The sequence below is a fragment of the Oreochromis niloticus genome, linkage group LG15, assembly GCF_001858045.2.
Source record: "Oreochromis niloticus isolate F11D_XX linkage group LG15, O_niloticus_UMD_NMBU, whole genome shotgun sequence".
In the NCBI taxonomy this organism is placed as follows: domain Eukaryota; kingdom Metazoa; phylum Chordata; class Actinopteri; order Cichliformes; family Cichlidae; genus Oreochromis; species Oreochromis niloticus.
This window is the reverse complement of record NC_031980.2, coordinates 37,478,805-37,504,232: the sequence shown is the minus strand read 5'-3', so window position 1 is coordinate 37,504,232 and position 25,428 is coordinate 37,478,805. Positions and strand designations below refer to the sequence as shown.

General features: G+C 41.6%; 1 protein-coding gene and 1 long non-coding RNA gene across 3 annotated transcripts; one reads left to right on the top strand and one right to left on the bottom strand.

The window, feature by feature from the left end:
- Nucleotides 1-1,537: 1,537 nt before the first annotated feature.
- Nucleotides 1,538-21,730, top strand: kdm4aa (lysine (K)-specific demethylase 4A, genome duplicate a). Its single transcript, XM_005457300.3, has 22 exons — nucleotides 1,538-1,688; nucleotides 4,033-4,197; nucleotides 4,849-5,024; nucleotides 5,121-5,235; nucleotides 5,922-6,115; nucleotides 6,417-6,466; nucleotides 6,715-6,818; nucleotides 7,002-7,139; nucleotides 7,250-7,485; nucleotides 8,015-8,292; nucleotides 8,866-9,284; nucleotides 10,206-10,305; nucleotides 10,467-10,651; nucleotides 12,206-12,410; nucleotides 12,914-12,990; nucleotides 14,461-14,516; nucleotides 15,170-15,278; nucleotides 16,902-17,090; nucleotides 17,200-17,370; nucleotides 18,387-18,506; nucleotides 18,891-18,983; nucleotides 19,091-21,730. The coding sequence occupies exons 2-22, from the start codon at nucleotides 4,060-4,062 to the stop codon at nucleotides 19,229-19,231; spliced, it is 3,294 nt and encodes a 1,097-aa protein (XP_005457357.1). The 5' UTR covers nucleotides 1,538-1,688; nucleotides 4,033-4,059; the 3' UTR covers nucleotides 19,232-21,730.
- LOC112842399 (uncharacterized) lies at nucleotides 21,169-24,894 on the bottom strand. Of its 2 annotated transcripts, XR_003214152.1 has the most exons (4): nucleotides 24,813-24,894; nucleotides 22,732-23,056; nucleotides 22,526-22,593; nucleotides 21,568-21,859 (listed from the first exon to the last, which is right to left on the bottom strand). It is a non-coding gene; the product is annotated as an uncharacterized LOC112842399 (long non-coding RNA). The 2 variants fall into 2 exon arrangements; XR_003214151.1 differs by lacking the exon at nucleotides 24,813-24,894 and having other exon boundaries at nucleotides 21,169-21,859; nucleotides 22,732-24,788.
- Between the last annotated feature and the right edge of the window lie 534 nt (nucleotides 24,895-25,428).

The window sequence follows — 25,428 nt, the reverse complement described above, 5'->3', positions numbered from 1 at the left end:
CTGTGATTGCAGCCATTCCCCAACTCTCTGTGAATGGGACTCATGGCCATTGATTAGCTGTCTTTAATCAGTGAGTAACTGATAATGAAGCACTGATAATTCAGAAGGAACAGCCATATACAGAAGCCCAAAAGGATTATAGGGTCTTAAGATCATTAGGCTGGAGCCAGGGAGTTATTGCTTATATTTTTCTGGGCGGGTGGCAGACACAATGTAGCCAATGTTTTGGATACAGTTTCACAAACTTGGAACTTGTCAGTGGACACCTTCAAACCATATTCCTGAAAATCTGAATCAGAAAGCTTTATTAATACCTATGGAAATTATGTGGTTACAGTTGCTTCAAGACAATAACAGTAAGAGACTGAACAAATTTCAAAGTTAACAAAACATAAGAAATAGCTCTAATATATACAAATAACTCAATTATAAATATACAGAATATCACAGAAGTGAAATATTTATGATTGACATTTTACATTAACCTGTAAAGCTTTGCTATTTGCTATTTTACTGTAGAGGATGTGTAAACGGGTGTAACTATTACACTGCGTACTGTGCATTAGATAGAGGAGTTGTAGATGGATATGGCCACAGGCAGGAATGATTTCCTGTGTCGTTCAGTGGTGCATTTGTGTAATCTCAGTCTCTCACTAAACGTGTGTACTCCGAGGTATTTATAGTCCTCGACGATGTCCACATTGAGCCCCTGGATTGAAACAGGGGTTGCAGGTTTCCTGGTCCTCCTGAAGTCCACAGTCAATTCTTTGATCTTTATCACATTGAGCTGTAAGTGATTCTGCTCACACCACGTGCCAAAGGAGTCAACCACACCCCGGTACACTGTCTCATCAAGCTCACTGATGCATCCAACCACTGACTTGCACTCATAGAGTCTAAGGCATCATGGATTCTTGGAACTAAGTACTTATTTGGAATGGTCTGTAATCAATATACATCCTGATTATGCAATTTCCCCCCCTTGCTACAGCAGTTGGGGATGCATATAGACTGTGTGACTCCTTGATTACTCCAGCAGCAAGTACTTTTTGTAGGTGGAACCACATGTCATCTATAACTGTTGGCACAAGGCATTTTCATCAGGATGAGCTCCATCATCTAACAATTCAACATTGATTGCTACATTTGTCACACTTACATACATGTAAAAGCTCAAAGCTCATTTACTTACTAATGCTAGTTGTATTTCCACACAAAACACAGACTGTAACTGATCTCAGAGCAGTGGAAGCCTACCCAGTGGCTTCTTGCCTCACAATCTGGTTCTCATCAGTTTATCATCAAAGGCCAAAGGTTTATCCACAATACAAATGTGAAAAAATGAACATAAAAAAGCTGCTGGCCTCTCACAACCTTGATATTAAAATAACACATCAGAATCTCTTCAATTTACTTTTAATATCTCCGAGTGGGAAACAGGTGCTTCATCAGCTGAGCTCTCTGTAATCAGAACAGCGGGAGGCGTGGTCTGGAAACACAGGGCGTTGTGATTAGCTGGGAGACTATGGAAGCCCCGCCTTCATATGCGCTGTGTAAACAAACACACACTGGGCATGCGTGACTGTAATAATGGAGGACTGTCTTTTCTAGCCGGACTGATGTTGTCCGTATTGCAACTCTGTTACCTGTAATCGGAGAGAAAACAACTGCCCTTCATTTCAGCGTGTGTAAGTTAAAGTTTGTCACTTGTGAAGCGGCTCACTTTGAGGGGAGCAGAAATAACTGTTAAGTTTGTGCATGAGAAACTAACGGTGAGCAACAAGCCATGTTTGCTAGTTGGTTAGCAGCTGTCAGATCTCCGAGTCCGCAGCACACTTATGCTATTAACTTCTACCAGTTTTCACGGTACGATCTGCGCTTTCCGTAAATGTTGGCTACTTAGTGGATACTTTTGAACATTGGGGTGTTTTTGTTTTTTGTTGACTTAACTTTTAATTCTCGGGTCGCAGAACAAGCTATGTTGCAGATAGCATGTTAGCTAGCGGACTAGCTAAATATTTTTCCGAGGAGATGCGCTGTAAGTGGGCTACGGCGTGTGAGTGACGTTCTGCTGAGCCAATCACATGCCCAAGATAAGACTGAGTCGGGACTGTGTCCAATCACAGTGGATCTCCGAGTCTTCCAGTAAAGTCCGTTAAGACAGAGTGCAGTGTTGCCTTTAGCTAAAAGTTGAGTGTGTGTGTAATCGGAAATCGATTTTTGTGATACACATTGTTTAGTTAAACTAATTACTTCGGGAGTTTACGTTATTATTCTGTTAAGGAATAAACTAATCGAATATAGTGTATTGTGTATTATTACTAAAGGTGGAGGCTTGGTTAACTTTTTTTTTCTTTTGAATTCACAAACCTGAAACTAGGCTGTAGGTGGTGTTTGGGATCCGTGTGTTTATGTTCTGGTCCCTGGTGGGTGTTTTGCTGGGAGTGCTTTTGTCTGAGAAGAGAGGTTTACATGTTTCATAAGGACAGGAAAGTGTTCACAAGCAGACAAGAATGTAACATCACAGAAGTTATTCCTGTGATGCTTGCTATAGTTGGTGATATGTCCAAAACTGTGTTTGTTGATATAATTAATTATCACGACAAGTCTCAAATAAGCATTTATTTCTAGTTTAAATGCTGCAAAGTGCTAATTGTTACTGGGTGTGGACTTGGTGCCTTTGTTGAGACTGTAGTGCCCAGCACTGCTGTGAGATTGTGGTTTATGACATCCTGTGTAGAGATTTTAATTTGAGTTATGATTATGGCATTTAACAGTTATGAAAACAAGCTAGTCAGAATAAGATTACACATTTTTTCGTATTCATTTGAAGATATATTTTGTCTTTGTAGTAAAATGAGACCAGATACAACCTCAGGTCAACGCAATATTTTCAGAAGTAAAAGTTGCAGAAAGGATCTGTAGCATCATTAATGTTTGTGTGTGTTTATATTTGAAAGCTTTTGGTTGGTTGTTAGCTTCAGCTCTACATAGTTCTCTCTGGGCAGACCAAGCATCTCTCCTGAGGTGTGTGAGTCTGCTGCTGTCTGGGCCTCTTTTAGGCCTTGTCTGCACCCAGAGATATCCCACTGTGGAAGCTGTGGGCCAGCAGGTATTGGCAGTTGCTCTTGCTAAACGGCCTTTGTGGTCAAAACACCCACTACTCAGGCAACAGTCAGTCCCTGTGAGCTTGACTTTTTTTTATGTATTTATATTGTTTTTTTTAATTGACTTTTCTTTAAAGTTAAAGGGTATCACCTATAAACAAAGACAAATTTTTAAAAGACCATAAAAACTGGATATTTGCCAAGTTAATGACTTATCACGGTAAATAATTGATCAGAATCGTTATGTTTTTTGCTGTAATTGAGCAGCTTTGTTCCCGTGTGCTGATTTCAGAAGGTTTTAGGTGTTATCATAGAAAACATCAGTCTTTGTAATGTAAATGTGAAAATGGCTCCAAAGTGACACAGAGTGATCTTCTTCTTGACAAAATCTTTTTTCAACTTGCTAAGTTTAAGTTGTTTTTTTTCCAAGTTTGTATTAAAAAAAATGATGTTCTGGTTTTATCACCTGGCAGTGTGTTTGAGATGATCAGTTAAGTCTGTTAAATGGCACAGAGCTGTTCAGACGTGGTCACAGACTTAAAAGAGGAACTGTGAACCTGTGGAGATGGTTGATATCTGGTAAATGTCACTGATTGTGGTGTTTGTGATCACTGCGGCAGATCAGTTAGAATATATGAGAGAGGATGCTTCAATGGTTTCCTGTACTTAACTGACAGGCTGTGCAGATTTTCACTTTGTGTGTATATGAATGTAGAGCACATGATAAAAAAAATACATAGTAATTAACATTAATAAAGAGCAACATCAGCTAAAGGCAAGTCACAACAAAGAAACTGAGTTACTCCTAGTACGCTCCCACAGATGCTGTCCATTGATGCTAAGTGTGCTGCATTGTCTGAGTGTATGCTTAACTGTCAGGCAAACAGACAAAAGATGTTCTCATAATGGTGTTTATGTTTTCCAGAGTTGAGGTCACAATAAGACTCCCAAGATGACCACAGACACGCCAGCCCAAAGTGTGGGCTGCAGGGTAATGACCTTCACCCCCTCCAAAGAGGAGTTCAAGGACTTTGGACGTTACATTGCCTTTATGGAGTCACAAGGAGCGCACAGAGCTGGGATGGCAAAAGTAAGTGGCTTCTGTCTTTTCGTCACTTTTTGTTTAGCAGAGCAGAGAGAACACTGCTAATTTCTTTGTACCACAGCTGTTAAAAGACTTTTGAACCAAACACACAAAGTCTTTTTCAGTGAGACAAGTCAGAAGACAATCGTTTCCTGTTCATTAGTGCTTAGAGGATCGCATCTGAAAGTTTGCTGTTGGTGTGAAAAAATAAACCTAACAGGAAGTTAGGTTAACTGATCGTGTTCAACGCTGAAATAGTCAGAGTTTTATCATCTTTTTAGTTGCCTTAAATAGTCGCTTATAACATTTGTGTTGACATAAATGTTCTGAAGAGGTAGATCTAAGAGTCTGAGACTCCTGTGCTAATATTTAAAGATAACATGCCTATAAAGTCACTCATTAAAATAACATAACTTGTGCACTGATTCATAGCCGTACTTCCTGTGTCATCGTTACATACACACAACTGTATCTGTTTGTTGAAATATGTTAAAAAAAAAAAAGACTTAAGACAGGAAGATGAATGTATTTTAAATAATAATAATATCAATAATAATATGTAAAAAGGGTGAGAAATTTAGTGTGATACTAATGCCAGAAATTCAGTATTTTCCTTTTGCTTTTGCCCTGAGTTTCTCTCATCTGTGCTACTTGCAGGTTATTCCTCCTAAAGGCTGGAAGCCCAGAAAGACTTATGATGATATCGATGACCTGGTGATTCCCGCTCCCATCCAGCAGGTGGTTACCGGCCAGTCAGGACTATTCACACAGTACAACATCCAGAAGAAGCCGATGACTGTTCATGATTTCCGCAAGACCTCTAACATGGACAAGTCAGTTTACTCAATGAAACTTTGCATGAATGGGTTTCGGCGACTATGACCTCTGCTCAGTCTTCTCTGAATATCTGACAATATCTCTCTCTGCAGATTCTGCAGTCCACGATACGTTGATTTTGACGAGCTGGAGAGGAAGTTTTGGAAGAACCTGACCTTTAACCCTCCACTTTACGGTGCTGATGTCAGCGGAACGCTATATGATCCAGTGAGTGGTGATAGGCTGCATACATGGAACTTACATACATCTTTAAAAAAAACACTCACAGATTTGGATTCTGTTTGTGGTAGATGAGTTGGGTTGTTAAAAAACGTAGTTTACACGTTCCTCCTCTGCCAGTGTTATAACTGAGTATTTGTGATAAATTATTGAGCGATAGAATCAGCTGGCTCTCTAGAGAACCTCTCTTCCAGCACATATCTTCAAGTTCAGTGTCTTGACTGCAGCCTCGGTGAGCTCAGAGTAACAGCAAATGAAGCAGCTCTACCTGTTGCAGATTCGGACTAGTCTGGCACTCCAAGATCAGAAAGATTACCGTTCCCAGCTGGGGTCCAACAAATTGTAATCTGTCATGGAAAGAGAGAATCTGTGGAGAAACATGTGGATACAATTGAGGCAAACTGATAGGAAAATACAACCACATATTATACACCGGAGCTAGCTTGTTACCAATGACTGAATCTTCAAATCAAAAGCAAGGACTACTAAATTGATAAATTGGGATGCAGCTGTTCTCATAGATAGGTTAAAAAAGAGAGATGTCTCACTTTTATGTTCACAAACTCAAAAATCTCTCTTCATTCCTAGTTTTCCTGATCAGTTAAAGGTAAATCAGTTTCACACATACAGTTAGTCGTCCTGACTTGCAGCCTGTGTGAATCCTTCCTCTGCAGGATGTGACTGAATGGAACATTGGTCACCTCAACACTATCCTGGACATTGTGGAGAATGAGAGTGGCATCAAGATCAAGGGAGTCAACACGCCGTACCTGTACTTTGGGATGTGGAAGAGCGCTTTTGCGTGGCACACAGAAGACATGGATCTATATAGCATCAACTACCTGCACTTTGGAGAGCCAAAGTCCTGGTAGGGTCACTGACGAACATCACCTTTGTTTAACGAATGAATATTAACACACACATCTAGTTTTCGTATTTAATCGAAGAGTCAGCTGGGCAGGGCAGCCAGTTTAGAAAAATCTTTTTAAAATGTCTTTGTTTGTTTATTTACTGTTGAAAACATTCAGTTATTGTTGAGATTTTCTGTTTATGTAGTTATTACTTAAAGTAAAGCAGAGATGTCATCCACAGATTGGAGCAGGCATTTTATACTCTGATGTAAACATCACAATCATTTTCAGTATTTCTGTACTTTTGTTACTTCTTAGGTATGTCGTCCCACCAGAGCATGGAAAACGGCTGGAAAGGCTCGCCAAGGGTAGGTGATAAAACCCTTATTTTTGTCTTTAAGCTGCTTGATCAGAGTCGATGCCTGAAGTCACTTCAGCTTATTATGCGTAGATGTATGAAAGGGGAAGTCCAGTGTACACTCAGGAAGTACCCCAGAGACTATAACAGCAGTGATGTTTACATATCCCACGTAACTGTTTTACACAAAATCCATTTAAATAAAAACAGCCAAAGAGGCCCAAATGCATCACTGGTGATGAAATCCTGTATTTCCAGGTTTCTTTCCAGGTAACGTCCAGGGCTGTGAAGCCTTCCTGCGCCACAAGATGACTTTAATTTCCCCATTCATCCTGAAAAAATATGGCATACCATTTGAAAAGGTAATCTTTTATTTAATTTGCGTTGTCTTACATGCAACACCAAATGGTGATCAACAGGAAAATGCTTCACAGATAAGCAGAAAAAAAGGTCATGATTAAATAGTGATAATGATCAGATAAGAAATGAGTGGATACTTTCAAAATAAAACATTCATCTTATACTGATCTGTGTTCTCGATTCAGGTCACTCAGGAGGCCGGGCAGTTCATTGTGACGTTCCCCTTTGGTTATCACGCTGGTTTCAACCACGGCTTCAACTGCGCCGAGTCAACTAATTTTGCCACTCAACGATGGATCGATTACGGCAAACAAGCAACGCTGGTACATAAAGACGTTTGAACGGCACTGAGTGTAACTCCACAGCTAGTTTATTTATAGTGAAGTGAATTCTTATCAATATGTAGTGTGTTAAAAGAGCGTTTTCCTCTCAGTGTTCATGCCGGCAGGACATGGTGAAGATCTCCATGGACGTATTTGTACGCAAGTTTCAACCTGAACGTTACAAGCTGTGGAAGGCAGGGAAAGACAACGCTCCCATCGACCACTCCAAGCCCACGCCAGAGGCCGCAGAGTTTCTGAAAGAAGACAAAAAGCTCGAACCTTCAAAGGAGAGTCCCGCTGAGGTGCCACCCGAGGAGCCCAACACTCCTGTCCAGGAGGACAAAAGGTCTGGATTTATAGTCACTACTAACCCACTGCTACTATAGTCACTGAATTTTCTGATACGGATGTGAACCGGTCGTAATAAATCATTGTTAAATGCTCATAAAATCTTTACCCAAACTATTTATATGGCATATAAACCCATTTTATGTACAATAAAAATGGCACACTAACATTAATAAGAATAATCAGCTAAAGCTAATTAATTTAATTAAAACATGCATCCACCGTAAAGGTGAAAATTTGAGTCAGTGCAGATTTGCAAATGTTCTCATTCGGCTTAAAGATTACAGTGATTCAGACTGTTTTCAGTACAGAGGTGATTCTGTCTCCACTCAGAGGAGCAGCACTGACACAAATCTCTTTAGACTCTGCCAGAAGTGATTGAGCAGAGTCTGTGACAGATTCTGTGATTTGCTCTCACATGTCAGCCTCACTCTGAGTTGTTCGTTTGTTCTCGGCAGTCTTTGAGAAACAGGGTTTAGTTTTGAGTCCTGTCCAACATGTCTTCGATTTGCTCTCCCACGTATCAGTCCAGAGCCTCAAACTGGGACAAAACGTCAGCTTGAAGCTGTCAAAGCTTCTGAAGATGTCAAAGCTTCTGAAGATGTCAAACCTGAGCTGCCAGTGAAGGAGGTGGAGCCAAATGAGGTGGAGGTGGAGCCAAATGAGGTGAAGGTGGAGCCAAATGAGGTGAAGGTGGAGCCAAAGGAGGTGGAGGTGGAGCCAAAGGAGGTGGAGGTGGAGCCAAAGAAGGCCAAGCTGTCACGTAAGGAGTCTCCAACTAAAGTGACCAGCAAGGCAGAAAAAGGTACCTCACACTTGACACGGAGCAAGTTTTTTGTTGTTGTTGGTTTTCTTTGCCGTGGCGGGGTAATTATATTTCTTGACCTCTTTGACCTTTGGTACTCTGGTCTTAAAATAATCAGATGCCTTCTCTTTTTTCATGCTTTGATGCATTGCAAATAAAATAGAGAAAACAGATAGTTTTACACAAATCAACACTCAAATGATTTATGCACCTGATGGTCTGAAGCTTTTTTAATTTAATGACTGACTCATCACTGATTTAGCCCCACAAAATCATATTCTGTGAAAGTCCTTTTAAAGGTCTAACTACACGCAACTGAAGTAGTAGCTGCATATCAAAAGTCACGTGAATGTGGTCACATGCTACCTGTCCAGCACAGGAGGAACATAAAACACAGAAGAGCTCACAAAAGGCTCAGAGTTGATTTTGGGCTAAAAAGTTGATATTTATTTTAGATCGTCACCTTGTCAATATGTGAAATAAAGTGAAGATTTATGTGGCACATTGAACAAATGTCCTGTAAAAGTTTGGGGGCAAAGTGCTAGTCTTTATATCTCAATGAATCTCTTTCAGACACAGTGAAAGTCAAGGAGGTGAAGAAAGAGAAAGGGACCAAACCCCAGTCTAAATCTCAGTCCAAAGCCAATGCCAAGAAAACGTCGAACAGACGAAGTCCGCTGAAAAAAGAGAAGAACTGCGTGGTGGCTATGGACGTCTCTGCTTCTGAGCCCACCGAGAACCAGGTGGTTTCTCTGGGCGCTGAGGAGACCGGTGGAAGCGAGGAGCCTCCACTGGGCAACAGCTGCAGCAAAATGTTTCAGAGGACGCTGAGTCCCGCAGACGTCCTGCACGTCCACAGCTATGCCAAAGGAGACTACGGAGACGGAGAAGTGCTGTCCAGAGAGGAGAAGAAGAGTGAGGATAGCGACCATGAAACTGAGGAGGACAACAGTCGTGTTGGCAAAGCAGTGAGTGGACATATATTTAACATTGTAAGTTACCCATTTATAGACCATTGCTATAGTTTTTGAACTTTTATGGCCTTGTTATTCTAAGATGTGGGATCTTTATACTGTTCTAAACATTTTCTCCAGTCTTTGGTTCGTGTGTTTGTCCAAATGCATACATGCAGTCATCAACACTCTTTGCTACTTTCCACAACTTTGAACATTGAATAACTGCAGTACATCAAATTCAGTAGTTTACAGGCTTTGTCCACAAAACGTGAACAGTTACTTTAACTGACTAATATGACTATAACCAGGGGTGCACATAAGTGGTCTGCAGGTGCGCATTTGCTGTCAAAATAAAAGACGCGCACCAGATAAGAAGTTGCAGCGCGTGTTTGCGTACATATAAAAGGTGCTGTTTTTCTCCGCTAGAGTGGGATTTTCACGGCATATTCTGCACCACATCTCTGTGCGTTCATCATTTGTTTGAAGCCAGCTCACCTCCTGCAACCACTTTTCCAAGAATACGCGCTTCTTTGGCGGTTCGGACGCCTTCTGACATTTCTTTGGAGGTGGAGGAACACCAAAGTAATTGCTTAAAGGAGCTTCTTCGACATCTTTAGGAGTTCTAAACAAATGTCTGTCCTCCTACAGAAAATCTTATGTACGCAAACGCGCGTTGCAACTTCTTATCTGGTGCGCGTCTTTTATTTTGACAGCAAATGCGCACCTGTGGACCACTTATGTGCACCCCTGACTAGAACATCGCTAACTAAGAATTCTGGTGCAGCCCAGTCTAGTCATCTAGTGATGTGTAAGCCTGTTTTACTTTCATGCTGAGATGTTATTGTAGGAAAAACACCCCAAAATGATGAATCTTGAGGAGAATGATGCATATATGGTGCAAACATGATAAATTGCAAACTACCTGTGTGGTCTTTTGAAAATGCTGTTTCTCTCCAGCAGGTGGCAAAAGTGATGGCAGGAGTTCGAGAGTTTGAGACTGACCTTGGGCAGCTTCCAGGACACCATCCACTCATAAAAGACGGCATGAGTGATGAAGGTGTGTCTGAACACTTTAAGGTCCCATTATCTGTATATAGTTTATATTTTAGAGGTAATTAACCCACCCATGACTTCAAAGCCTATAACAGAATTAGATTAGCGAAACTAATGCTAATGCTATTTTAGCTAAATGTGTTGTCTTTGCTTTTTGTGCCTCAGAGACTCCAGAAGAGCCGCCCCCAGTGGAGGCAGGGGGTGTGGAGGGTGAGGGCTGGGCCAAGCCTCTGGCTCACCTGTGGCAGAGCAGGCCACCCAACCTGAAGAAAGAGAGGGAGTACAACCAGCGAATAGGCTCCAAACCTCCATACTGCTCCATCTGTTTGCTCTTCCACACGTACCACCAGGTAATTAGCGGCAGAGCAGACGTGCTCCTCACCAGTCCACCAAGACAAAACCAGATACGGTACCGGCCCCAGCAGCATCTGAACATACAAGTAATATAATGTTCTTTGGTAAGATAAGCCAACAATATGATACAAAAACACAGGTGAGGTTTGCTAAAAGGGATTTTTATGAGAACAAACAGATCCCGTTGCATCATGGGAAGTTTACACTGTTTTAATTGGTCCAGACTGTATCGTCTGATACATCAGAGTACATCACTCATTAATCCAACAAATTAGTGGAAGCAGAATTTTAAGTGACATGTCCAAGTAAATCCAGCCTCACGGCAACTTCATTTGCCAAACTGCATCTACATGAATTAAATGAATGTATTTGGTAGGCTTGGGCGATATGTAAAAAATTTCCAACCGACAATCGTCAGTCCAATAATCAACGATGGGCGATACATTTGCACATGCGCAGACTTTTTGATGGGCAATGTAATCATGCACGCACTGATTTGCCCGTTTACAACACAGAAGTCCAAACATGGACGAACTAATTTCCCCCAAAATTACGGCTGTCAGCGTTAACGCGGTCATCACGATTAAAATTTTTAACGTGCTCAACCCATCTGGAGCGCAGAATGAACAAACTTTGGACAAACTGCCGAAATGCATTGACAGAGACATTTCAGGGATTTTGACTTTGACTTGACAGCACTGAAAAATATAAAGTTGCTCATTTGGGATGAACGAGGTAAACCTCAGGATGTAACCAAAGCAGTGTGCCGCTTGTGCAGACGTATAGGACTCAAACACGACTAACTTACATGAGCATGCACGTGTCCACCATCCGGCTGAGTATGCTAGGCTGTCACCAGCTTCTCCATCAGCAAGCATCTGGGCGCGCTCTGAGGAGGGGGCGTTTGCTCGCAGAAGAAAGAGGGTGCTGTTAAAACAGCGCTATTATTTTTTTTTCCTGTTGACTGCTTCTATTAGCTCCATCATTATTAGCAAACTTACTCATTGGCAAATAAATAAATGAATCGCTCTTGTAAAAACGATCGCCGATGGGCTCAGCCCGTCGTTGGTAGTCGATATATTCGTCCAGTTGCCGAACCCTAGTACTTGGCATTAATCCTCTTTATGGTCGTTTGTGGAAACTTGAATAGACTCCAGATTTTCCATGTTAAACAAAAGTCCGTCATCTGTGAAATCTTCAAACATTCCTTTCATAGACTGAATGTCGTGTCATATCATCTATATTTACCATTTTCCTCAACTATTTTCCCTTCTTTCATTCTACAAACATCTCATCTTCAACAATGGTTTCCAGTCTGCTAATATTAGCGCTGTACCTTAATATGTGACTGTTTGATTGATCATAATCAGGTTTGAATATGGAGCGACTCCAAAAATAGTATTTTTGACAGCTAATCAGGGCGCGTAAGATTATGGAGCGTTAAAACCTTTGTGGCTGAAAATGAAAGCAGTAAATTGTGTATTTTGAGAGACAAACAGCAACTTTTAACAGAGTCCGCATGTGTTTGTGTTTGCTGTGACTGCTGTCAGACTGAATGTGCGAACAGCATCGACACGCACGTCATGGTGGCCGGGGAGCGGATGCGAACCAAACCTCTGATTCCTGAGATGTGTTTCACCACCACCACAGAGGACGACGCTGAGTGTGAAGAGCAACCGGTCCCTCCTCGTCTGGAAGAAGATGGAACCAGTCTCCTCATCAGCTGCTCACAGTGCAGCGTGAGAGTTCATGCATGTCAGTACACGCATGTGCGCCTGCACACACACATACTCTTCACGTCGGAGTGTTAGTTTATATCTAACCTAGCCTTGTTTGACATATTTCCATCTAGTGTTTTCATCAGAGGCCTTTCCTGCCTTAAAATGAGTCTTAAAGTGTGACTACTATGCACACAAATGACGTTTCAGCTTGTCCTCGAGAAGAAGAAAGAATTTTTTGTTTCAAAATAGTGTTTATCAAAATGACCAGAGAAGGAAAGAAATAACAACAAGGAATTAAATTCAAAGAACAAAATAGAATATGAAGTCAATATCTTTTACTGAGTAACCATTTCATTACTAGTTTGAACCGATGCAAAGACCAAACAAAACAGAGGACATTTCATACACAGCATTTATCATATCATCAGTCATTAATCATGTTATTAGAACAGAAGTGTTTTACTATGAATCATTAAAGCTTTTCGTGGTTCTTCAGTGTTTCACTAACGTCTCAAAGTTTGCATTTCTATCTTCCAGCCTGTTACGGTGTCGATCCAGCCAGTGTGAGCAAGGAGTGGAAGTGTGCACGCTGCAAGGCCAACGCCATGACTGAGGTCGGTCAATAATTGTGGCTGTTTTTACTCTTTATCGAGCCGTGCAACTTAGCATGAATCCAGCTGGTAGTCAAGGGATTTGTTTCCTAATGGCGTCTGAAAGTGGAACTGTCCATGCCTGGTTCTTCACAAGTCCCACATTCCACATCATGAAACGATATGTTACACAATCACTATTTGCACCATTATTGTGTAACATTAACGTGGAGTGGGGTTTTGGGGTTTTGTTTTTTTTTAAGGGTGTTGAATTATATGAATTTAGTAGACGTGATAGATTATTTTACAGTTACCTGTTTGCTGCACCAGAGAGTCGTCGCTTTAAAGAACAAGAACTTTCTGTTAGAAAAAAAATGTCACTTTTACAACTTGTAGGCGGATCATTTGATACGTTTTGGGGTTACAAGGAAAAGATTACTTGCGTAAAACAATCAGATGCATTAAATGCTACATCAGTTTATAATTAGCTTACATCTTGATAATGCACACTGCATGAAACACATTATTATAAATATAAACTCAAAGGCTTTGCGTCCATTAAATTTATACTGTAATACTTTTGTACTGCAGGGTTACTGGATGAAGAAAGGATACATATATGTGTGTGTGTGTGTGTGTGTGTGTGTGTGTGTGTGTGTGTGTGTGTGTGTGTGCATATATATTATATACATATATACATACACAAGAATAAAGCAGTCAATCAGCTTGACTGCTTTCAGGGGGTTTGGGGTGATATCTCCCCTGACCTGTCATCCTGGCTCCCCATTGCCACAGCATGTGTGTTGTACCTCATCAATCTGTTGGAACTGAGCTACTACTTGTTTCACCATCAATGTAGATATTGGAGACGTCCCCAGGCAGGGACGATATATAGATATCTATATAGATAGATAGATAGATAGATAGAGGGAGATGGAGTATTTGTTATTTATTCATCAGGATTGAAATATTTCTGCCTAAATGTATGGTTGTCATGTTTGATCATGTGATCAAACACGGTATTAACTGCCACGTTTTTCACAGTGTAGAAAATAAATTTGTGTTTCAAAAATTCATCACAGAGAGAAAGAAGTGTGTGTGCAGTAATTTTCAGGTTTTCACCTTTTCTTGAGCTCTGCTGTGACAGAATCTGAAACCACTGCAGGCAGGCTTAATCACAACGGTCTGAACTTAATATGACTTGACTGTAACAGATGTTCATTAATCCGTAAAAGACGAATACTTAAGCTGTAATGTGACAGTGAAGAACTTAAACAGATCCACTGGCTCCCTAATTTTACCTCCCACGTGTTTGAATAAACTTTTAGATCAAACACATTGTGTTTGATATTTCCAACCACATCATAGATGTTGGCCCTTAAACATGGATTTATTAAATCCATGTTTAGATGTTAACTGCCTAATGTTTTGTATTTTCATCATTTCGATCATCTCGCTCTCTCTGGGTTTTTTTTTTTTTTTTTTTTTTTTTAGAATTGCTGCCTGTGTTCATTGAGGGGCGGAGCTTTGCAGAAAGCCAACAATAACAAGTAAGTCATTTAAGATACATTAGTGAGTGAGCACATCTGCTCGGTGAGCATGTGGTGCAGAAATCCTCTTTTGTTTTTGTGGTGGGTTTTTTCCATCTCTTTCTGTGAAAGGATAGTACAGCGGGTAGCTAAGTGTCTTGGGTCATTTAACAGCCACATGAGATCTCTGTCTCCGGAAGTAGGTGAATATAATTGAGGGCCTGCACAATAGTGATCTGACCAAGAAGCCAGGTGGTAGGAAATCATGAAACTGGAAGGATACGAGCTTGCATGTTAGCAGGAACTGAAAGATTATTCTTGAGTAAATCAGGTGGGGATTCTGTCGATCTGTGAGACGGTTATTTAAAACAGAAAACATTAAAATGTTAAAATGAATTGCTATCTTGGTGCCTGGTGGCCCTTATTATATCTAGACGGCCTGCAAGTAAAGTGTGTGTGGGGAAACGTGGGTGTGATTCAGTAATGGACTTGACTTCATTGTTTTGTGTGATGATGCGTACAAAATTGACTCCCCTGCCATCTGATTCATTTTGCTGTATCTTTGCCTGGATAATTAGAACCATAAAAACAGATGAGGAAAACAAACAACATCAAATTGATGCTGCCTGTGGTCAGGTGTGACCTGTTTGTGGGGGTGTGTTTATGTGTTGCAGGTGGGTACACGTGCTGTGTGCGGTCGCTGTGCTGGAGGCGCGCTTTGTCAACATCACAGAAAGAAGTCCTGTGGACTTGAGTGGGATCCCTCTGCAGAGATTCAAACTGGTAAGTTCACATTTTTACGAAGAAGGAAATTAGAGCCTGAAAGCTGCTAATTAGAGGGAAAGTACGGCCTCCAAACAAACAACGTGAACAAAACAAAGATACCCAGCACGTACAAATAATCGCCACTTTGTATGAACAGAGAGAGAAGCTGAAATCACCAGTGCTCCTGTAGTTCACATGTTTAACACTTCCACTACACAAATGACATCAGTTTATCATTAGTTACAGAAGAAACACTGCTGTTCTGAAGAGATAACACGAAAAAGTGACATTGGATTCTTTATGTAGTCATCTGCTACAGACTGTGATTAGAAGCATTTCAGCTGGCGAGCTGTGATTGCGGATGCCGCTCAGGTGCGTCCAGACTCTGGCCCAGTGACAGGGAGGTGTCAGTTCAGGTGGTCGCCCGCATATCCATCGGCGCTGGTGACGAGGTGGGTCTGGAGGTGGCGATGCAGTAGGCGTGGCCGTGAGCCAAGGCTCCCAGACGGGTTGGCCTCTGGTGGAGGTGAGGCCGGTCTGGCCAGCATGCTGACTTCGGGCTTAGCAGGACCCTTGCACGCCCCGACCTCCATCTCCGGCGGGTGAGGTCCCTCGTGCACCTCATCCTCTGGCCCCAGCTGGGTAGGTGGTGGGGTGGAGGTTGCTTGGCTACCCTCCTCCGGGGAGAAGCAACGGGGTTGGGCTCCTGCCGGGCACCAGCCGCTCCTCCCAAGGAGTGGGTACAGGTGCAGAGACAGGTTGGCTGGTCTCACTCTGGGGGCCGGCGCGGGTGCACTCCCACACAGTCGAGGGTCGCGGGTGTGGGTGGCATCAGCCAGCACCCAGTCTAAGCTGCCTGCCTCTGGTGCTTGATCTGGTCCTGGAGTTCTTCCCGTTGTTGCCACCTGCTCCCTCCACGTGGTCACCATTTGGGCCAGCTCCTCTCCTGGCTGGCCTGGTACTGGGCTGCTGTCCTGGATTTTGGCACCACTGTAAACAATCCACGGCAGACCTGTCCACACTAACAACAATGACAACAGACAGGGCCCAGTACAGACTTTAAACTGGCGAAGTGTGATTGCGGATGCTGCTCAGGTGTGGCCACCTCCCCTGCAGCGGCACTGCAGACCACGCCCCGCCACAGTCATGATGCAGGTAGACACAATACAGTTGTTCGGGAAAGCAGAAAAACAGCTGTGTTACGGTTTAAACTCTAAAGATGTTAAAATATCTTAGATTTCCTGTAATTTTACATTTCCTGACAGTGTAGCTCCTAAAATGATGGCGCATGAGATGAATTCTGTATGTTGGTAGTAGTGCTTTCATGTCACTTGCTCAGCGTCTCTTTGTCATCACACCAATTTACTGATTTTTAGGATATTATGTGAACAAAGACACTAGGGGGCACTAATTTTATGGCATAATTGCAGGCAGTTCCAACTGTTAAATAGCAACTACAAGCTAATGTGGCCGTAACTGTTTGTTCTTATGTCTGAAATGGAAATGTGTGAAAAGAAGAGAGAAGATTTTAGAGATGAGTTACCAGGTACGTTTAGTACATGATATGAGGGAAGTCTGTTGCTTGAGGTTTTGTAAATAAAAAAATAATTTCATAGACTAATTTTCTTTCACTTCAAACAGAAATGTTACTACTGTAAAAAGCGGATGAAGAAGGCGTCTGGCTGTTGCGTGCAGTGCTCTCACGGGCGCTGCCCCACCGCCTATCACCCCACCTGTGCACAGGCCGCCGGGGTACTGATGCAACCAGATGAATGGCCGTTTGTGGTACACGTTACCTGCTGTCGACACAAAGGTCCCGCTCAGATTGAGGTAAAAAAAACAACTTCTTTTTTTTCATCCCAAACTTTCCCGAATATCTGATTTATGAAGCCGTTTGCAGTCGCAAGCATAAAAATACTTTGTTTTCCCCCTTTGACAGCGCAATAAGGCAGCCATGCACGAGCTGACCGTGGGACAGAAGGTCATATGCAAGCACAAGAATGGGCGCTACTACCAGTGTGACGTGGTGCAGCTGTCCAAAGAGACGTTCTATGAGGTCAACTTTGATGATGGTTCTTTTAGCGATAACCTTTTCCCCGAGGACATCGTGGTACGTTCCACTGCCTTCTACATCTTTTCATTTTACAAAGAACACAAAGTGGTTAAACATACTCTCAGATCTTTAATAAAGGAGACCACACAGAATTTAAATGAGTTAAACTTAATGTGAGGAAATGTGAGCTGTCTCCAAATAAACTGCCTGCTGGTGTGGAGAGGCTGAACCTGCCTCTTCACAGCCTGACTTGCTGCAGTGATGGTGTCCCATTACAGTACCACGCTCAGAGCCAGTGAGCCGTTGGCTCGTTCACAGATGTTTGTAAAGGCAGGTTGCATGTGGCAATGGGACCCAGTACATGTCCATATATTGTGTAAGATGTCAACTTTGTACAGCAGTTAGTTGGCAGTAACATGCTCAGTGTCAAAACTGTGAATAGGAGAGATTAGCTAACAGTTTTAGCTTAAAACTGGCAAAGCTAAAACTGTTTAAACCTTACAAATTCAGAAATGTCTGATGCCGGTGTAATACAGTGGTGTGGTCATGAAGATGATGAAGATGCTAGGCAGCCTCCTTGTTAGCCTGTGGAAATGGAAGGATGGATGTTCAGAGGGAACTGTTAAAGCTGGTATCTGGACATGAATATGAAGCAAACTGTGCTGTATGTCAAAGGTAACATGTGTTTGCTTCAGACATGTAAATGCATGTAGAGCCTGAATTATCCACAGCGTGTGTTTCACTGCAGTAGATAGCAGCCGACCCAGACAGCAGCGCTTTAACCCTGCACTATATTTAGGATATTTTCACAGCTTGGCCCTGCTGTCAGACAGTTTATCCACCTGTGCTCTCCTTAAAGCCACCACACACCTTTGACCAAAACAGTCATTTTACACAGCAGTTCCTGGTGTACTGCTGCCTCAGGAGTAGTCCAAACATCATTTGGTGCTTCATACTTGACCCGAGCATAAGAACGCGACAAGAGCTGACACTGACATATTTCATGCAGCTTGCATCAGATATTTATCCTTCTTTCAATTTTCTTTGAACTTCATTTGTTTTTTGCCTGTTAGAGCCGAGACTGCGCTCAGCTTGGACCACCACCGCAGGGTGAGGTGGTTCAGGTGAGATGGACGGACGGCCTGGTGTACGGGGCCAAGTTTGTGGCAGCTCATGTCATTCAAATGTACCTGGTAAGATTTTTTTTTCTTTCCCCGTTTTTAATGATATAAAGAAAAAACTCAGCAGCATATAATATCAGTAACGCAGGCAGAAACCATTTTTGACTTTCAGTAAGGAAAGATGCGTTCATAGGCGAGCTCATCTCCTTCATGCCACATGTTTCTGGCTGGATTGGGGAATATTTTCAGAATAAGTTGGACCGGGTAGTAAGAAATCGAAATGCTTTACAGCTTCACATACAATGAGTCACCTGCTCAGCTTACTCCCAAATTTCAAGACTGCATGTTCAGTCATCTTCTGGCTGTTCCTGGAAACTTCTAGTAAATCAGCAGCAGATTGCAAAGACTAATGTTTTTAGTCTGTTTGTGTCCTGACTCAATGTTTCTGGACTGCAGGTGGAATTTGAGGACGGATCACAACTAACAGCCAAGAGAGATGATGTCTACAGTCTGGATGAAGAACTCCCCAAGAGAGTTAAAACCAGACTGGTACGTTCTCCCCGTCTGTCCCATTCAGTTTTCCTTTCAGTTTATTTGGAACTTGAAGTTTATAAATATAAAGAAGCACTTTCAGTGACAGTAGCATCTCTTTACAGTCGAAAGCATCGGACATGAGGTTCGACGGGATCTTCGAGGAGAAGGAAATCATTCAGGAGTCAAAGAGACAGAGAGTAATCAACTCCCGTTACAGGGGGGACTACATCGAGCCTGTGATTTACAGAGCCATCATGGAGTAACGGCCACTTCCTGTCTGCCCACCCACTCACCAGCAGCACTGACAGACTGAACTGTGCTCACTGTACCTTAACTTAGCAGCTAGCCGCAGAGAGAGTGTAGCTCCAGATGACTTCCTTCAGGACCCGCTTTGGACTGTTCTCTTTTTTACTCTCCTGTCTGTAAGTCGAGGAGACGGCAGTATTGTTTAATTCAGTTTTTTCCATACGAGTCCACAGGCGGGCCGAATCCAAGCCCAGCAGCACGCATCAGAAGGAAGCAATACAAAAAGGCATTGCATCAGTCAAGTAGCATTTTGACACAGAGATGTCAATTTAAAAAAAAAAAAGAGGTTTTCAATCTGCTCTAAACATTTCAGTCACCTCTGCCACCTTAGTGTTAATCTACGTTTAAAGCAAACTCTCAGCTTTATTTCATTTCTGTCCTTCTACCATTAGTGCCTGTGATACACGGAGCCCGGCAAGTAACAGCTCAGCTACTTTTTATACGCTTGTATTTACAGTTTCTGAATGTCTGAAACTACCAGCATTATCCAAAATTTTCACTCTTAAATTTCACCGATAACACTTGAGGGTATGATTTGTTACCCTACACTCGACTGTTTTGTAGCGCAGGAACAAACACACCAGATCCCGTCTGTGTTTGACCTCTGTACCCGGTTTCCCACTGGTCCAGTACTCTTCTCTACACTAGAGAAAAACCAAAACACTCAATTGTTCCAAAAGTTGGACTTGCTAAGGAAGTGCGTGTGGAAGGAGCTAGTGCTACATGTGCACGCCAAGATTTCCTTCACAGAAATATTACCGCAGTTACTGCTGCGTCATGTTTGGTACTTCTGAGCAAAGACTCCGGGGGAGGCTCAGCACTTCCTGCTCAAACTAAGAACGAGCATCTTTTTAAAATGATCACAGACAGACAGTATCGTCCCTTCTTAAACATCATTTATGGAGATGTTTAGCATTAAATGCAGAAATCTTCCATATTTGCTGACAGCAGCAGCTTCTTTAGGGGGTTTTTGTGTTTAGAGTTGAAGTTGCAATTGAAACTATTGCAAAACGATTGTATTTTCACTGGTGTAGAATCAGCTGGACGGCTTACACCTGCTGTTACCTGCAGCAGTGGAAACGCACAGAGAGACATCAGAAATCTTAAAGTTTACAGTTAAGGATTGTTAATTATTTAAGGTGTCAGATGTAAGAGCTGAATTAACTTTTTTTTACCAGTTACTCAAAGATTAGTTGGTTAATTGTTTGAGCTTTTAAAAACTTTACCCCGAAACTTGCCAGGTTTCAAACTTTGAGGAGGTTAGACTGAAATACTGCCATAATCTAATTTAACACAACTTTGATTACTTAGACGCAGCAGGAGCCAGCACCATCGTGTTACAGAATAAACAGGACCGCCTACTTCACTAAAAGTGGATCAACTTCGTAAAAATTTGCAAGTTGTCCAGCCACAAACCGTCAGACTTCCAGCTTGTGAGATTCATGTCCTACTACAGATTGTGGTCACAGAGGAAACCATTTGTTTCCTTAAATAGCATTTCAAAGGTGCAAGAGTGATGTTGAAGAGTCAGGACAGCTCCTAACCTTAGAAGCTTCTTCAAGCTGTCCTGATGGTATTTTTAAAGGTTTAAAACCCTTTAGAGAAACTGTTGATCTGTGACAGAAACCTGAGGCTTCAGGGCAAATGTTCACTTTCACAAGCAGGTAGTCAGACCTCGCTGACTGCCAGATTTTAGTACTCGGGGCTACACTTTTGCATAATTTCATTCATCACTCATTACCAAGCTAAACTAGCCAATTGTTTGCTCTTCTTCCATTTGCGACCCATAGATGTAAATGATTCGCAGAGTTGGAGATTTAAATTTCCCAGTAATGGAAAAATCCAAAAACCACCAACACAGCCCCAATAAAAACACAAGTCTATGAAGCCACAGTGCAGGTTACACAGTTACTCTTCATTGGCAAACCTTACAGCACATCTGAACTGGTGTTCAGTCCAACTGACACTCTGATCACCTCTGTTACAAGGAGATTATTTTAAACAGCAACCTCAGTGTTTATCTGTAATGCAGCTTGAACGCCCGAGTTTCTGTACTGATACTTAATCGGTACTTAAAAACAACTAAGACAAACAAAAACTTTGCCTTAAATCTATAATTTATAAACTGTCAATAACCTATATTTTTACTCTGATCAGATGACTCATAATCTGATTAGATAGGTTTTAGACACATAGGGAGTATTTTTATGGCGTTTTGTGTTCAGTAACAGCAGTAAACAAAATATTTTCCACTACAAGTACTTGGGGACAAATAAATAACAGATCAGTGAAATCTGTTGATTCTCCAAAGAGCCTCTTCCTGTGGATGGACTTGAGTTTCATTGGACTGCAGCCGGTAGTCCTCGTTCAGCTCTAACATCCTCAGTGAGCTTGATGTAGTGGCAGATGGACCCGTACTCCTTCTACTGGTTCTGGTGTCCCTTCAGCTTGCAGTAGATCTCCAGACCAGAGCAACCGTTAGCATCAGCAGCTGCAGTCCAACAGCAAAGCTGGAGTCTGTCCAGCAGGATGACATCCTCTCTGGAGGAGCAGCGCACTGATATTTAGTACAACAACGACCCGACCTGTGAAGCCGTCAGGAAGGGAAAAACAAGATGAACATTAGCAGCTGAATTTCTTATAATAAGGGCGAGAGGACTGTCCCGGTACAGGTGGCAAGAAAATACATTAAATGCTTAAATTGATCAATAAATATACTTAAGCAACACGACTAAGTAAAGTATATATGTGTAATATTTCAGAGGATTTTACTGCACACTTTGAGGCTGTCTGAAAGAATCTCCCTGTAACTTTCCCAGCATTCCCGGCTACAGGGATACAGAAATTGATGACATATTTCTCTTTGGGAGCGGTGCCATTTAATCCAGTGAAATTGCTTCCTTGTCATTAACTGCATTCCTTTACATTTAGCAGAACTAAAATTCGCTTTTTCATTGTTTTTACCTGCCTATTTATTAAAGGTGCTTTGAGAAAGCAGCCTCTGCATTAATAAGAGTCTGCAGTGACCCTGCAGCCGTCGAGGTTGACGATGTATGTTCTATTTTTTCTACACTATATAGATGAATTTTAAAGAGTCCATTTGGATTTTTAATGCGCTTTGTTTCCTCTCTCTCCTACTGAAAACTGTGCTTTGCACTTTTATTTAAATTTGCGAGGACATTTGAACAGCTGTGTGCTAAATTTGTTAAAATGTTTTAGAATGTTAATTGTACATTTATAAGATGTCTTACGGATTGTGTGCTCCCCTCCTCCTCCCGGCCGAGCCTCAGGTGTCACAGAGTCCGTCTCCATCAGTCCGCTGCAGAATGAATTTATTTTATTCAGAAACTATCAAAAGAGTTTTACCTGAGCGAGTTGGGAGGGGGATTTTTTTTAATTCTATTTTGTTGTTGTTTTGTTAAAGCTGTTCTGTGTAAATGTCATTTTAAGATGTTACCTGTCGACACAGGAGAGACGCTGTCCACTCTCGTCGTCTCCTCTTGAAGGAAAATATGAAAATACTTCCAGATTATCATTGAAACATTTTGTAAAAAGTCATGTGTTCGTTTCAGTAAAGAAATCTGCTTAAGCGCCAGTTGTCTGTCTGATCTTATCCATGTAATTTAGTTTACTGTTTCATTACTAAATGTAAGACTTCCCGTTCACTCTTGCTGCTTGCAGATTTAACTGTGTTTTTGCAGAACCATCGGATGACCCAACAACTTTCACTTAATTTCAGACTCAAATCTTAAAACCTGAAGGTCCTCGGGCAGGTTCCTGTCCTGTAATGTAAGGAAGCTTATGTTAATATCAGAGCCTGGTTATTATAGTTGACTAAAAACTAGATTTTTGAAAAAAAGCAAAAAAACAAAACTAAAGTAAAGGCTAGTATTTTGAATACTGTATTATAGCCGCACTGGTAAACTAAAAAGCCAAGTCAAATAAAATTACTAATTAGAAAATACTAAATTAAAACAGACGTGTAAGAGTGCAAAACATGCTGGCATGTCATATTATGTCAACATATGTTTAAAGGTGCTCAGTGTGAGTGAGATTGCAGCTCATCAGATTTGGTGTTAGAGGGGCACTTTCATGTAATACCAACTTGAACCACAAGAGGGTGTAACTGCTCAATGTTGCGTCCAGTCAGGTCTGAATCCATGTGACAGAATAGGTGCTGCGCTCCACCTCTGTGCAAATACCCCGCATGAGGGAACAATACTTACGTTTTTGGTTTTTTGGTTTTACTATTATTTCTGATATATAATTACTGCTCATTCATCCAACCTGAGACTCAGCACTGCTTTCACTCAGGTCCCTGGTGGAGAAAAACCCCGCTGCCAGCCTTCTGCTACCTCAGACACCCGCTCACTCTCAAACAGTGGTGTGTTTGTAACACACAGAAGGCCAGTGAATCTGAACTCAGTTTCATAAAACTTGTTGGAAACCAGCCTATTTTAAGCCAACACTTCTTCACCTCTGAAAGGTGTATATATTTTACAAATTTTATTTATTTACAGGTTTGTAAATTTTTTTAACCTTTTTATTGGTGCTGTTTTGCACAGTTGTTTAGGTTCGTTCCTCGATGTCTTTCTTAGAAGCATGTGCGTTTGTGTTGTGGGCTTTGGGTACTGGGTTAAAACGGGCCAAATTTCATCCGCTATTGCCCAGCTGATAGCTCATATCTTTTTCCACTTTGGCCTTCGTGGTAATAAAACAAATGCTTAATTCATTTTTAGTGTCCATAACTACTGTCTTTAACTTCTGTTTCACCAAGATGTGCTTCCCACTGATCATCAACGATAGTTCTTTTCTGTGCTGATACAATACCCTCTCTGGCCACCATATGGCGCTGTTACACGTCAAATTTGATTCAGTCCTGATCAAACGTTAAAGACCACTTGAAAAATTGCAACAATAAATAAAATCATATTTTGCATGGTTGGATCTTAACAAGATTCCAAGTAGAGCTTCAACATTCAACAAGAAGAAGTGGGAGTGAGAGAAAACTTTTTTTTGAGCATGCAAACAGGCTGTTTTACAGCTGGTCAAAAGTTTAGGACCACATGCCTTTAAATGGCCAAATCTGTGCAAAAAGTGTGGATTCATTGCCATTTTTCAAGTGGCCTTAAATTTTTGACCGGAACTGTATAACCGTGCGTAAAACTGGAAGTATCCAAACGAGGAAACAGTGACGGTGTTAAACGCTGTGTCTAAGGTGGGTATTTCAGAGCTGTTACTTAAGTCAATGAACCTTTTGGGGATTCATTTCAGAGACTTGAGAATATTGCGATTCCCTGCTTGGTTTGCTGAAAGTACAGATACAGTTACATTGTCGCAGGTAGGGTAACTAAAGATTACACCAACAATATAAAATATGAATGAATGAATCGCATCCAAACCCTGTAAATCTTGCTGCTATCCTTCTGTCACAGGTCACCCCTGACACTCGTCTCTAGTCTGTCGTGCTTCTACAAACTGCCATTCACCTTATTTAGATATAAAAGTCAGAGAAGCAAGTAAATATCTTACACCTACCGTGACAAGAATGAATGGAAAAAGAAAGGAAACAGTCCGTTTCAGTGGGGAATAAAAAGGCAGTATTCCTGGTTACTGATTGGTCAGACAGTGCCACCCCTTTGTGAACCCCGCATGTAGTCAGATTGCGTTATATGAGCAGAGTTTATCAAAGTTATTTAAGGGCTAGTTTTATTGCAATGGCTGGATGTAACTGACTGATGCACAAAAGAAAGGGTTCTTTATGGAGCCCAGGTGGTGTGAAGGATGAGACAGAAAATTTGTCAAGAAAAAACAAAAATATATTGAATAAATTGGGAAAAAGGGAAAGTGAAACAAAATAAATACAAACACAAGATTGATAAATAAATCTACCACAATTTATTTCACTGCTTGGAATCGCTGTGCAAAAGACTTAAATGCCAGTGTAAAAGGTCAGTTCAGGATGGGGGGGGGTGAATATGAAGAAGATCAGTTTTCAGCACAGAAAAAAAAAAAAAAAACCCGACCTGCAGGGACAGAAAATGTTTATTAGCATTTCAATTTGAATTCAGTTTAAAAATTCACATCAGTGATTCCACATTTCTATACTACAGTGTGAATCTGATCATTGCATTGTCACATTTCACAAAAGTAC

Coding starts and splice junctions, on each gene's coding strand:
- kdm4aa (XM_005457300.3), top strand. CDS start 4,060: ATGACCACAGACACGCCAGCCCAAAGTGTGGGCTGCAGGGTAATGACC. Junction 14,517..15,169: donor CAGAAAGCCAACAATAACAA/GTAAGTCATTTA, acceptor TATGTGTTGCAG/GTGGGTACACGTGCTGTGTG. Junction 17,091..17,199: donor AAGGTCCCGCTCAGATTGAG/GTAAAAAAAACA, acceptor CCCCTTTGACAG/CGCAATAAGGCAGCCATGCA.